At 44.4% G+C, this 14,576-nt stretch overlaps 1 protein-coding gene across 1 annotated transcript; it reads left to right on the forward strand.

Annotated features, from left to right (window-relative positions):
* The first annotated feature begins 362 nt into the window (after positions 1–362).
* LOC118495616 (piggyBac transposable element-derived protein 4-like) lies at positions 363–2,621 on the forward strand. Its single transcript, XM_036004435.1, has 3 exons — positions 363–482; positions 1,052–1,439; positions 1,636–2,621. The coding sequence occupies exons 1-3, from the start codon at positions 363–365 to the stop codon at positions 2,619–2,621; spliced, it is 1,494 nt and encodes a 497-aa protein (XP_035860328.1).
* The last annotated feature ends 11,955 nt before the right edge of the window (positions 2,622–14,576 follow it).

Genomic DNA, 14,576 nt, shown 5'->3' on the forward strand with positions numbered 1-14,576 from the left:
GGCGTCTGGTTTGTACTACGCAAAGAACCGATTCCACTACACGATCCCGGTCCCTTCGGACAAGGGAAAGGGAAAGGGCAAGGGAAAGGGAAAGGGGAAGGGGTAAGGGAAAGGGAATGTCCCGGCTTGACCTCGGCATACTAAACACTTTTACTATATGCACACACACACACACACACACACACACACACACACACACACACACACACATACTGTACACATTTGTCTTCTTGTTTTTGTGTTTTTGTTTTTTTGTCGTGGGTGTCCGATTTTATTTTTTATTTTTTTTTATTCTTGTGGACATTTGATCCTAAATTTAGCAGCCAGGTGCAAAGCCAGCATGGCCCGCTGTGTGACTCTAGATGGGAACCTGCGGCGGCTACTCACCGGCACCGTACGCGATGTTCAAGAAGAAGAAGAAGAAGAAGAAGAAGAAGAAAAAGAACGTGACTCTGACGAGGACCAAGAATGCGAATCTTTCGGTTGCGCGTCAGATGACGAGACAAGCCGAGACGAGGACATTGAACGGGGACGAGGACAAGAAGACGAAGAAGAAGAAGAAGAAGAAGAAGAAGAACAAGAACAAGAACAAGAACAAGACAACGGGGGAGTGGTAGCGGCAGCAGCAGCAGCAGCAGCAGCAGCAGCAGCAGTAGTAGTAGTAGAACAAGAAGAGGAATCGTTTGTGTCAAAAGACGGTAAAATCGAGTGGTCCTCGAAAACGTATCATCCCGGCGGCCCTCCACCTCGTCGCTGTGGCAGCGAATACGAAAATGAAGACCAACAACAACAACAACAACAACACGAGCACACACGCTCTGCTTCTACTGCTACTGCTTCCGCGTCTGCTGTTGCTGCTTCTACTGCTGCTGCTTCTGCTGCTGCTGCTGCTGCTGCTGCTGCTTCTGCTGTTTCTGCTTCTGCTGTTTCTGCTTCTGCTTCTTCTTCTGCTGCTACCGCTGCTGCCGCCGCCGCAGCCGCCGCCGCCGCTCCCCAGACCCCGGGACCCACAGAGTACGCGGCGGCCCGCGTGCACGACATAGTCTCCTAGTTTGTCACGCGGGACGTGGAGGAGATCGTGGTGGCGCCGACGAACCTCGAGGGCCTGAGGAAATGCGGCCACGACTGGAAAACGATGGAGGCCGCGGACCTGCGCGGCTACCTCGGGCTGCTGATCCTCTCGGGCGTGTACAGGTCCCGCAACGAGGCCGCGGAGAGCCTGTGGCACGAGGAGAGCGGCAGGCCCATATTCCGCGCCACGATGCCGGTCAAACGGTTCCACGCGTACTCGAGACTGCTGCGATTCGACGACCGCGAGTCGAGAGCCGCCAGACGAGCGGCCGTGCGGGACGTGTTTGACGCGTGGGCGCGCCGGCTTCCCGGCCTCTACAACCCGGGCCCCGACGTGACCGTGGACGAGCAGCTGGTCCCCTTTCGAGGTTTGTCATCGTCGTCGTCATCATCGTTTCTTGTGTTGTTGTTTTTTTTTCTTTTTTTTTTGTGTACCTAACTCTTTCTTCTTATTCGTCTTATTCATCATCTTCTTCTTGGTGTTGTTCTTGTGCTTCTTCTTATTCTTCTTCTGTCTTCTTCTTCTTCTTCTTCTTCTTCTTCTTCTTGTGCCTCACATCCAAGGTCGATGCCCGTTCCGCCAGTACATGCCCAGCAAGCCCGCGAGGTACGGCGTCAAGCTGTGGGTGGCCTGCGACGCCAAGTCCAGCTACGCGTGGAACGTGCAGGCCTACACCGGAAAGTCCGCGTGCGGCGCGTCCGAGAGGAACCAGGGCGCCCGGGTGGTGCTGGACCTGACCGAGGGGCTCGCGGGCCCTCGCAACGTCACGTGCGACAACTTTTTCACCTCGTACGACCTGGCGCGGCGGCTCCTGCGCGAGAGGCGCCTCACCCTGGTGGGCACGATGCGCAAAAACAAGCCGGAGCTGCCGGCCGCCTTGCTCGACACCAGGGGCCGCGCGGTCGCCTCGTCCAGGTTCGCCTTCACGCCCGACGCCGCTCTGGTGTCCTACGTGCCCAAGAGGAACAAGAACGTGCTGCTGCTGAGCACGCTGCACGCGGGGGACGCGCGGCTCCTGGTGGCGTCCGGCGGCCGCGCGGCCAAACCCGAGATCGTGCTCCACTACAACGCCACCAAGGGCGGCGTGGACAACCTGGACAAGCTCGTGGCCACGTACAGCTGCCGTAGGAAGACCGCGCGCTTGCCCCTCGCCGTGTTCCACAACGTCCTCGACGTGTCCGCCTACAACGCCTTCGTGATCTGGCGAGAGCTCAGGCCCGCGTGGATGCGCGGCAAGCTCAACAGGAGGAGGGCGTTCCTCGAGCAGCTGGGACGGGCGCTCGTCGCGCCGCTCATGGAGAGGAGGAGGAGCCTCCCTCGCACGGAGGCGGCCGCCGCGCTCGTCAGAGCCGCGACGAGAGGGCCCGCCGAGGGACCGCGACGACCGGACGGCGAGCGGGAGCCGCCCGCGCCGAGAGCGGCCGGCGAGAGGAAGAGGTGTCAGCTCTGTCCCAGGAGCAACGACCGCAAAACAAACGCCGTCTGCGCCGGCTGCCGGAGGTACGTCTGCGGGAGCTGCGCCTATTGCGCGGAATGTGCGAGCCCGTAGCCCTTCTCTGCTGCTCGTCTGAGGGCGGACTTCCGGGGTGCGCCGGTCGTAAAAACAAACAAATAAACAAATAAACAAATAAACAAATAAACAAATAAAACATTAAGCATGACTCTGCATTACTCTGTATTTTACCCATGCCTCGATCCTTCGGGTCTCTGGGACCCTCCCTTCATTTCATTTCATTGCATTTCATTTCATTGCATTTCATTTCACATGGACCGCCTCGACTCGTCCTAGGGGGTCGCAGAGACCCCTGTGTATGTCATTGTGTCGCATGCACGCACCTAACTCGCACAAGGCCGATGGACCACACAAGGGTTAAGCCTTGACTCGGTTTCACGAAAGTGGAGGCACATAAATCACCATGGAGATTTATTCTGTACAGCTAGCCTGCTCCCGACCAGGCTAACAGCCAGGATTTATTTAATCCTGGAGCCTTTTCTGATCACCCAGCAGTGGTTTTACCCTATTGTTATCAGCCTGGATTAAAATACAACAGGTGCATATTGCTGTTCATTTAAGTACTGTTATTATTTAAAGTTTTAAATTATAATTATTCATGTGACAGTCATTGTTACTGTTATATTGCTGTATGAAGACTGCTGTTCATATTGTTGTTAGAAGTATGATTAATATATTATGGCAGTTGTTGAGATAATTAGAAAAGGCTGATACAATTTCAAATGTGTTTTAAATGAAGTCTGTTACTAAGGGCAATACACACAACGCTGTACATTTCTATAGTTGACCAATACACCTCGAATTATTTTAGTTGATTAATTTTTTTTTTAATTCTTTAACAATAAGGATCATGTTTGTTCCTCTTCCATGTGCATTGTATTTGGCATTCTTAGCACACAAATTGTGTTGTCCAGTAAACTGGGACTATAATTTGGGAGGATTGTACAATTTGAAGAACATATCCTAATTGTACAATCCTTCCAAATTATAGTCTTAGTTCACTGGACCAGTAACTATCTAGTGTTGTAGGCTACTGTACACTCATGTTACAACAGGGAGAGGACACCTCAATGGTTTTTGACCTTGCTGGGGGGGGGAAATAACTGATGAATATACTCTGTTCCATTCATGTTTACAGTGTGCATGGAATTTATCATTTAATTATTTTTATAGTTAGATTTTAGAGTCCAATTTCTTCAGTGTCTTTATTTTCTATGTCCATATATACAAGGGTGCAAGGAATATAATATGTAGAGAAGGAAACTCGTCCTCTATAAAAAATAAAAAAAACGCGAGAAAAAGCATGGCTGATAATAGCGGACCGACTGAATGATATAGGCTATCTAAAAATATACATTAATGAACTACTGCTCTTAATTGAAACCATTCAATGAGTCACTTGTCATTTGCACAAACGAACAGTTGTACACTTTGCATTAAAAGCGAGCAGTGGAAGTTAATATGACTTAAGAAATTTATATTTTAGCCCATTAAAGAGAGAGGGCAAAACAGAGTGAAAGAGATATTTACGCATCATACTCTAGCGTTGTAGAAAATTGATCTTCATGTAAATTTTCTGAGTAACATTATCTTCTGCTTACTTTTAAGGCAAAGAGTACAACTGTTAATTTGTGCAAATGATTAGTAGCCTAATCCTTGAATGGTACGATTATGACGGTTTCAGTTCAGAGCAGTGGTCAGTTAATGTATATATTTAGGCTGCTTACACATTCAGTCAGTCCGTGATCGTCAGCTACGCTTTCTCTCGCTGTTTCATTACAGCGGCCATGTTTCTTTTCTTTTTATACAAATAATGTGTTTCACGTGATCATACTTCCACAAGAAGCTGCTGCTCACTCTGTATAAAGTATGTACAATGCGTATTCTCCATTTTGGCATCAGTAAATCTGTGATCGACCTCGTGGTCTTTTGAGGAAAGCTGTGGACGCGCATCTATCTGAATTACTTCAGCCTGGCTCGACCTAGTCGCTCCTCCTCAGCCTGGCTTGGCCTTCGTGAAACGCAGCAAGCCAGGATGCACAGATTAGACTAGGTCAAGCCTCGCTTTATCAGTTATCCTGGATTTATATATTCTGCTTTTGTGAAACAGGCCCCGGGTCTTCATTTCTGCATGCTTGCAGAAGCACATCTCCTCCCTATGGCTTATCTGTGCAGCTTGTGAATACAAAAACTGCTGGATCTTTAAGGTGCCCTTCACAACGATCATCTTGCCTGGAATTAGCTCATTATACTTTTTTATTGCCTCTTCGCTTATCCAGTGATGATGAATGCTTGATCCTGACTTTTTGGACAGCAACGGCACCACCAATACCGTCCGGGGCACCCTTTCCATGGGATCGTTCAGAATAGTTCCATGAAACATAATCAAATCCAGATAGGAAAGGCACAGTGCTAAGCATGTAAAAGTTTACTTTGTTCCTGTACTGTGTAACAGGTCCATCACTAATAATATGCAAAGCTGTCATCTTTGGTTAGGTTGCCCGTAGCTCCTTCAGTATGGGCTCCAAGTGTGCCCACACTGCCCGCTCATCATGACGGATGGTGTCTGACAGTGTTGCATGTGATTTTGTGCCATGGACAGTGTAGAGGATAGCAGTGTGGATTGTGGCTTGCTTTCGACTGCCTCCGAAATGATAAGCTAGTATCATTGTGCTCATCTTGCATGCATAGTTCTCTGAGAAATCAATGTGAAGAACCGCTTCAGAGTCAATGAGATTTTGTTTTATGTAACGAAACTGCTCTGTTTGGTGGATCCAATTGAACTGATGGCTAAAGCTTCTAGCATTTTTTTGGAACAGCTCTTTCAATTCCTGTATTGGCCCTGTATGTGTGCGCTTTACAACATTTGCAAAGGTTTTCTCTCCATTTCTTGAAGTTACCTGCTCCCATTGTTCTCAAGAGACCGTAATACTGTCTGTTTCAGGAAATTCAACTTCGTCAAAGCAGCACTTAGGACAAACGCGATCCATACGTTATTTTTGGGGTCACATACAATGATTCCCACTAACTCTGAGATGCTGTTTGTCTTCAGCAGCCCTCTCTTGGTAAGTTTGTTCACCAACAGACAGATGTTTTCGTGTTCTGAACATGCACAGGTATCTCGGTCCCTGGACTTGGGCTCTGTGATGTAAAATGGCCGCCTTCGAACAAATTGTCTGTAAGACATGGACAGATGCTGTTCAACCTCAGTCTGATACTGCGTGTGGAGCTCAATGAGGGGCTTTGTTAGAACTCTTCTTTGTACCATCTGTTTATTTTTGGCGATGGTGTCTTTTTTCCCAGCTAAAAGAAAACTGTTTTCATCTCTGGACAAAAACTTGATAACAGCCTGCTTTCTCTCTACTGATACTTTCTTGCCTCCCCTTTGCTTGAATTTTTCACTTAGGCCTTGACTTTGTCTTGCCATCAATCTCATCTCTCTCCTTCTACATTTATCCTTTAGTTTTCTCATTTCTGCCAGCTGTTTCCTCAGATAAAAGATCTGCTTTTCTAGTGTTCCCTTCTCCTTCTTCAGTCTTTTGCTACATTTCTCAGCTGAAGTATTCTTTTTTTAAGATCAATTTTTATTGATTTTATATTTTTAAACATACAGAACAGGTAAACATAATTGAACAAGAACAACAACCCTCTCCCACCCCCCACCCTGTGCGGTCTCGAGGAGAACAAAAACAGAAATCACACCTTGCCTAGTCACTCTCCTCTAATTCTTGTGATTAGGACTGATACTTGTGCTACTGCGTTTTTCCATAGATCTATAGTCGATGACTTGGCTTTGTTAATCCTTGTTGTAGAGAGCTTAAGCATAACTATGTCTAGAAAATACACCAACCACTGTTTTATACAAAGCGAGTGGGGGGGTGTAGTAGGTGTAATTTAGAGTCATCATTAAGTAACAAAACAATCGGGTCAGTAGGAATTCGACATCCTATCACATCAGATATTATTCATGTTGTTTTATTCCAAAACTCATGCACCTGTTCATACTCCCAGACCATGTGAGGTTAAGTTCCAGTTTGTTCAGGTTGACAGAATGTACAATAGGGAGTAGGAATGACTTTAGAGACGTATCTCTTCTGAGGAGTCCAATATGTCCTATGACATATGTTGAAGTGGATCTGCTGGTGATTTGGGTTCTTGGAACAGTGGGAAATGTTGTCCCAAACTGACAGCGTGTGAAAGGAGGAGCTGCAGCAATGTGCAGTACAACAAAAATATGTTTTTTTGAAAATGAAACCATGTAAACCTATTCTGGTACAACCTCAAAATACAATTATGAACCTGAAAATAAGCATAATATGGCCACTTTAAGTGTATGTTGTGCCAAATTGGGATGCTCAAATTCCACTTATTGGTGTAGCGTAGTTGCTCCTCCACCTGTTTAAAGTTGGTCAGTGTGTTGGTGATAATAGGGCCATAGGCTAGCATACACTTTTTTGGGCACACACCTGCAAAGGCAAGGTCTTGCAGTCTTAGACTTCCAGTGAGGTTTTGCTGTATTTCTCTCCATGGGACTGTAGATGATGTCCATCCACACTCTGAGGGCCCGTAGCTGAAAGGCTCTGTGGTACACTTTAACGTTAGGGAGGGCCAGGCCCCCCCGTGTTTGTGGTATGTTGCAGGGTAGAGTATTTTAGCCTAGGTTGTTTATTATTCCAAGTATACTGCCGAATTACAGTATCAAGTTTCTTCCAGAAATGTATTGGTGGGGGTAAGGGGATCATTGTACTTAAGAAATTCACACGAGGAACTATGTTAATTTTAACAACAGCAATCCGGGACTGTAGCGATGCCAATTGGTCAGAGCCCTTTGAACACTACTTAGTATAGTTTCATAGTTGTCCTGGACAACTCGCTGTAGCGATGCGTGAATGGCGATGCCCAAATATGTCATTTTGCTTTGGGTTGGTATTGATGTCACCTGTCTGTTGTTCAACAGAAGAAAATTAGATTTATTCCAATTGATTTTATAGCTGGAGATTGAGCCAAATTCATTAAAGATCTTTGGAACAGAGTCCTCAAGGTCAGATATGTACAGCAAAATATCATCTGCAAATAATGATATTGAGTTGTTATTGGATTTAATCTGGATATTACATATTTTATTTTGCCTTATGGCCTGGGCTAACGGTTCAAGAGAGATCGCAAATTGCATGGGAGATAGCGGGCATCCCTGCCTCAAGCCCCGCGCGATGGGGAATGGCTGTTGTTGGCTATTGTCTACAGCGTAACGCTTTGGTATAAACCCTGATTGGTCAGTGTGGACTAGCTTCTCAATAAATCATTCTAGGCATAGTGCCAAGACTTTGGAGTAGAGCTTAATATCCGTCCCAATGAGGCTGATGGGCCTGTAGTTTGAGCACTCCTTAGGATCTTTGCCCTTTTTGTGTATGACCGAAATTAGTGCAGTGTTGGTTTGTTGATGAAAGGTGCCCCTCTCTATGGCCGAGGTTAAAGTTTGTAAAATGGTAGGTCCTAGTATGTCAAAGTATTGTAGAAGTTCTGATGGAATTCCGTCCAATGTGTTTCCCTTTCTTAGCTGTTTTTAACACTAATTTAAGTTCCTCTAACGTTATAGGTTGACCCAGTTCTTCTGCCTCCTCTGGGTCAAGAAGAGGCAGGTTTATCTCTTTCAAGAACTTTTGGCACTGTGTCAGATCCAGATTGCAGGAGGATTCATACAACTTTGAATAAAAGGATTGGAAAGTGGCGGTGATATCTTTAGGATTCGTTGAGATACCTCTGCCTGTGCGGATGCTGTTGATAGTAGCTCTGGATTCGCTTTGTTTTAATTTCAGAGCCAGCAATTTGCTTGGTTTGCTTGGTCTCACTCTGTGCATTATATTCAGCTCTCCTTCTTAGCAAATCATTTAGCTCTGCTCGATTTGTGCCTAAAAGAGTATGGGTAGGTTTAGAAAAACACGTCTTTAGAGACTGCTCTAACGATTTACAACGTTCTTCCAACTCCGCAATCCTTGCCTCTCTCTTTTTGTTCAAATTGACCACAAAGGAAGATGTGAAATCTCTAATAAATCCTTTAGTGGCTTGCCAGATATACGCCGGGTCCGAAACTAAGTCAGTATTGATTTATATAAACTCTGCCAGCTTGGCTCTAAACTCTGTATCAAAATCTGTGTTTTGGAGAAGGGAATTATTAAATTGCCATCTCCTAGATCTTTCTCCTAACATATCACAACGGAATGTGGTTATCAGCGCATTGTGATCAGACAGAATTGCTGGTTCTATTGCTATCGTGTGGAACATTGCCTTAAGTTCACTGGAGCACAAAATATAATCAATGCAGGAGTGGGTGAGGTGACGTGTGGAAAAGAAGGTGTAATCCTTGCTAGTAGGATTGTGCATCCTCCATATATCTGTAAGATAGTGGGATTCCACAACTGCTTTAAACATGTCCGATACACGTTTTTGGGCTTTCGTGTGATTGACCCCTGATCTATCCTGATTTAAATCTAGTACTGCATTCGTGTCTCCATCATCTTCTTTTTGAGGGGAGCAACAGTGTCACACCCCAGTGACTTTCTGGGCTGGTGTGACTGTGTTTTTGTTTTTTTTCCCTCGTTTGGTTGCTTGCAGTTTGGCTGGTGTGTTTTTGTTTTCCCCCTTTCTCTAACGTCATTTTCCACAGTGTGTGGACACGCCTCCTCCTGCTGCCTTCTCCTCGCACCTGGTTCCAATTCAATAAACTCACCTGCTACTCATCAGCTCATCTACCTCCTTTAAAGATCAGTGTGACCTTCTGCTCGATGCCGGATTGTTACTTACCTTGAGTATGAGTTCTTTGCTGCTCTCACTAGTGTTTTCTTGTTCTGAGTTTTTGCCTCGATCTAACTTGTCTGTTTCCGTGTCCTAGAAGAAATACTCACCTCCAGCAACCACCAGATCTTGGACCCAGTCAGCTCCACTCCAGTCCCCTGCTTCTACAAACCTTGATCTCCTCGCCACACTCCGCTACCAGTTCCTACCACTACGGACCAGTTCACCTCCTACCACAAGTTATTTTTTGACAAATAAATATTTTTCTTTTTTCACTACTCCAGTGTCCGCGTCTGAGTTCTGTCCCCCAAACCTGACAAACGGAGTCTAAAGTAGTCCGTAGGCAGGCCGTAGCACCTTCTACAAAATTATCAATTTGGGAGGGACTAAAGTTAACATAAAGGTTCTCTGTTATATTAAAGCACAACATTGAGTTAAATGCTGTTGGAATAGATTCATTAAGTTTAGCTATAGCACTGTCAGATAGGCATCTAGTGTAGAAGCTTTTATCTAATTTTGTATAGTCGGGTAGTAAGAATTCGAAAGTTATTAAAAAATGGTCTGATAATATAGGATTGTGCGGAAATACTATTAAATCTTCAATTTCAATGCCAAATGCTAGCACAAGGTCGAGGATGTGGTTAAAACAGTGAGTGGCCTTATGCACACTCTGACTAAAGCCAGTTTAATCTAGTATTGAGTTGAAAGCAATACTAAGGCTATTGCTGTCAACGTTCACATGGATATTAAAATTACCTACAATAAGTACTTTGTCTGATTTAAGGATAACACATGATAAAAACTCTGAGAATTCAGATAACAATTCAGAATACGGACCTGGAGCTCGGTAAATAACAACAAATATAATTGGCTGTAATGATTTCCATGTTGGATGTTGAATATTAAGAACAAGGCTTTCAAACGAGTTACAATTTAGTTTAGGTTTAGGATTAATTAACAGGCTTGTGTCAAATATGGCTGCAACTCCGGAATTTGAGTATTATGACTTGGAGGAGTGGCTTCATTTAAACTAACATATTCTTCATGGCCCAGCCAGGTTTCGGTAAGACAGAATAGATCAATTTGATTATCTGATATCAAATCGTTTACCAATATTGCTTTAGAAGACAGAGATCTAATATTTAATAGTCCACATCTAATTTTCCTATTCTGTTCTGTCATTGCAGTGGTAGTTTTAATTCCAATTAGGTTGTTAAGTATAGCCCTGCTTTTGTTTACTTTTAATTTAACTGATCTGAGTCGGGGGACAGACACTAGTTATGGGACTATGAGTGGGCGACTGCTCCAATGGAAGCACAGAGGAGGGCGTAGCACTGCACCTCTGATTACTAATATCAGAGGTTGTCATGGTTTATGACTGATAATAGACTCGGTCAGATTTTTTGATATGAGAGCGGCTCCGTCCAAAGTGGGATGAATGCCGTCTCTCCTAATCAGACCAGGCTTTCCCCAGAACGCCCTCCAGTTATTTATGTAGCTCACATTATTAGCTGGGCACCACCCCGACAACCAGTGGGGGAAGGATGACATGCGGCTGTACATGTCATCGCTGATCAGGTTTGGCAAGGGTCCAGAGAAAAAGTGACTCAACATTAATTTTAGTGATCTCCGATTTGCGTAATCGGGTATCATTACCACCTACGTGAAGTATTATCTTACTGTATTTACGGTTATCTTTAGCCAGCAGCTTTAGATAGGATTCCACATCACCCGCTCTGGCCCCAGGGACGTACACGACCGCGGCTGCTGGAGCTGCCAACTTCACTAGTGAGAAACATACCCCTAGACCAATGAGCCACGAGTGCCATATCCTGCTCATTAGTTGCTCATATCTTTCCCAGTTGTTTCTGTTGGTTGCAGTGGAAGCAGACTCTGCATTGTCACCCAGATGCTTCACTCCACTTTTGCTTCCTTCCAATCTTGTTAGGGGAACCCAAGGCATTCCAAGACCAGATAGGTTGAAACGCAAATTGACTGCTGAGAGCAAAGTCTTTAGTCAACAAGTCGATCCAATCGACCAGCAAAGTTCTTTTTCAGGCTCGCAATGAAATCTGTCATCACATCCGTGATTTGTGCGGGGGATGAGTTGCATTTGCAGAGTGTCGGAAAATGCAGCATTCGGCCTGTGCTCAAATCAGTTGCGAAAAGGTCCAGTTTAACTTGGAATGCGCACATCTGTTCCACAAGGTCGATGACAATTTTGTGTCTGCCTTGTAGTCCCAAATTGACATCATTCAGGTCTTTGAATATGTCGCTCAGAAAGCAGGCATCAGCCATGAAGTTGTCGTCCAGTATGCGACTAAAGTGTGTTTCTTGCTTTTTTTTGCCTGCTGCTGCTGCGGAGGAGGAGGAAATTTATGATCTCCTCTCTGAGACCACAGAAACGCTCCAGTGCCTTGCCTTTGGACAGCCTTTCAGCATTTCTGACAGCAGCATGCGGAATAAGCATTGTTGGAGGCTTGATGTGGAGCAAATAAATTAATTGTAGCCATCACGCTGTCCATTGCCGTTTTGAGCGCCCCACTTAATTTTGTGCACAACACAGCCTGATGCACAATGCAGTGTAAGGAGATCAACTGAGGTGCAACAGCGGACCAACATGCTGCCAAACCATTCACTTTCCCTGTCATGGATGGAGCCCCATCTGTCACAAGCATAAACACAAACTTCATATCCAGACCATTGTCTTTAAAAAAAAAACGGAAATTTTCCCAAAGACTATATCGCCAGTTGTGTGCCCTTCTAATGGCAGTAGGCCGAGCAGCTCCTCTCGGAATCATTTGCCGATCAAAAAAACGGACATATATGCACAACTGAGCAGTATCAGTTTTGTCTGTGGACTCATCTACTGCTATAGAAATAGTATTAGCTTTCATCAGGTCTCCTAACAGCGTTTCATATACATCTGCAGCCAGAGGTGGAAAGTAATGAAATACATTTACTGACGTTAGTGTATTGAGTAGTTTTGTTGTATATTTTGTATTTTTCAAGTAGTTTTTAAAATCGGTATTTTAAAATGTACTTGATTACGTTTTGAGTGAAGTATTGTATTTCGCTACATTACAAATCCTATCCGAGTAAAAAAAAAAAAAGTTAACTAACGAAAACCGAAAGGAAGAAAGAAAAATCGCGCCCGGAACCACTATACCAGACCTGGGCATTCCTTTTTTTTGTGCGAAGGTATGCAGATTTTTCTTCTCTGGTTGTAAGTCACAATTCAAAAGAAATAGAAGAAAGAAGAAATACAACAATTTGACTGATGCAGAGCGGGCACGGACATCTGAAGCTTTGCAAAAGCAACAAGGCTTCCAGGGATGCAGCAGTCAAGACCAGCTTTGTGATATCCCACAAAATCGGCAAAAACAGTAAGCCATTTTCTGAAGGGGAGTTTATTAAAGAGTGTTTGGTGGACTCTGCTGCGCTAATATGCCCAGAGAAAAAAGAGACGTTTGAGTATGTGCCACCTGACATAAAATCAATATTGAGCAGAATTGATTTTGGCCTATTGGTTCGCGGCCCTCCACAACAGTCCCTGTTTCTCATGTGGCCCCTTGGGAAAATGAATTGCCGTCCATAGGACAACGTATGTAGGACACTGGCTAAATTAATTCACATGCATCTAATTAGCCCATACAGGCTACTGAGGTGTGCAGAAGCCAGCTGCTAGTCTGGGCTGTGAACATTAGGGTCTAACCCATTTATGGAGTCAAAACACGTGATTTGGCCTTGGTTTGCATTATAACTGTTGTATTACGTTTGTGAGTGTCTGTGTAGTGTTTCCTGTTTTATTTTGTAGTAGTCTGTTTTTCTCCCTTGTCATGTCTTGTTTTACTTCCTGCTTTGTGTTTCCCACCTTAGTGATTGTCTGCCCAGCCCTGATATGTTATACCTGTTCCTTTCCCTTGTGTCCCCTGTTCCTTGTTTAACTTCGTTACCCTGTGTATTTAGTCTCTGTGTTTCCTTGGTGTTTTGTCGGATGATTGTTTCTGTTTGAAGGGTTCTGTCGTGTTGTGCTTCTCTTGTCTTGTAAGGTATGTTGTCGGTGTTCCAGTTTGTTTCCATGTTCCTGGTCTTTTTGTGCTCCTCAGTATTTTTTTGGAAACATGTTTTGCATGTGACTTCAGGACACCTTTTGTTGTACCTTTTGCTTATTAAATCTTTGAATGCTACTCTGCTCTCGTCTCCAACGCATTTGGGTCCAAGACAATTTGAGTAATATTTCATCAAAATATTGGTACTTTTACTTAAGTACAATATTTTAGTACTTTTTCCACCACTGTCTTTAGCAAGAATTGTTGGAAGTATCTGACAGGGGTACATTTTTTTTATAGCAGACGCTCGTTTTATCGTCATTTATCACCTCATCCACGACGGCCAGCATACAGTCCTTAACGGTTTCAGAGTCTGTGAATGGTCTTTTCTTTTTTGCCAATATCCAGGAAACACGGAGGGATGCTGCGGTAGCTCTCTCTTGGGCTGTGAATGACCGCACCATGTAGTACTGCTCCAGTTGTAAGATGCAATCAAACTTTGCAATTTTTGATGAAAATTGGTGCGGAAAGTCTGGTGTTTCTCAATGTGGTGCCTCCACACATTGTAATCTTTAAGTACGCCAACGCACTCATTACAAATTAAACACATCGGTTTCGTGTTTGGATGTGGCGGTAAAATAAACAAGCATAGTTCAGTTCAGGCAGGGTTAAACTGATGGTTTTCATTGTCAATTTTATGTTGAAAGACATATTGATAGTAATCTTCTTACAAGAAGGGTTAGGGGATCCCAGGGCCTTCCAAGGCCAAATAGGTTCAAACGCAAATCGACTGCTGAGACCAAAGTCTTCAGTTTTTGAAATAAATTAGAAAAAGATTATTGACTTCATTGCCTATTCACAATTCTTTTACATTGTGCATGAACAAATACGCCTAAATTCCACCATCTGTGTGGACTTGATTCTAATGTGAACTTTAAATGAAGAATTTGGTATTAACCAGATTTTGCCCTTAAGGCTCGTCCAGGATTTGAACCTCAGATCTCTCGCACCCAAAGCAAGAATCGTACCCCTAGACCAACGACCCACGTAAATCACAGTTTTAGCAATTTCAGTCAAAAGTGACAGCAGAATCGTAATGAAAAAGCTTAGTGTGTAACTGGGACTTAATCAACTCATATAAGCTTTC

Source organism: Sander lucioperca, chromosome 8 (assembly GCF_008315115.2).
Source record: "Sander lucioperca isolate FBNREF2018 chromosome 8, SLUC_FBN_1.2, whole genome shotgun sequence".
Taxonomy (NCBI): domain Eukaryota; kingdom Metazoa; phylum Chordata; class Actinopteri; order Perciformes; family Percidae; genus Sander; species Sander lucioperca.

Bases quoted from the DNA above. Each gene is read 5' to 3' on its own strand.
- LOC118495616 (XM_036004435.1), top strand. From the start codon at position 363: ATGGGAACCTGCGGCGGCTACTCACCGGCACCGTACGCGATGTTCAAG. The intron at 483-1,051 runs GTTGCGCGTCAG...ATAGTCTCCTAG, and splicing joins CCAAGAATGCGAATCTTTCG to TTTGTCACGCGGGACGTGGA. The intron at 1,440-1,635 runs GTTTGTCATCGT...CTCACATCCAAG, and splicing joins GCAGCTGGTCCCCTTTCGAG to GTCGATGCCCGTTCCGCCAG.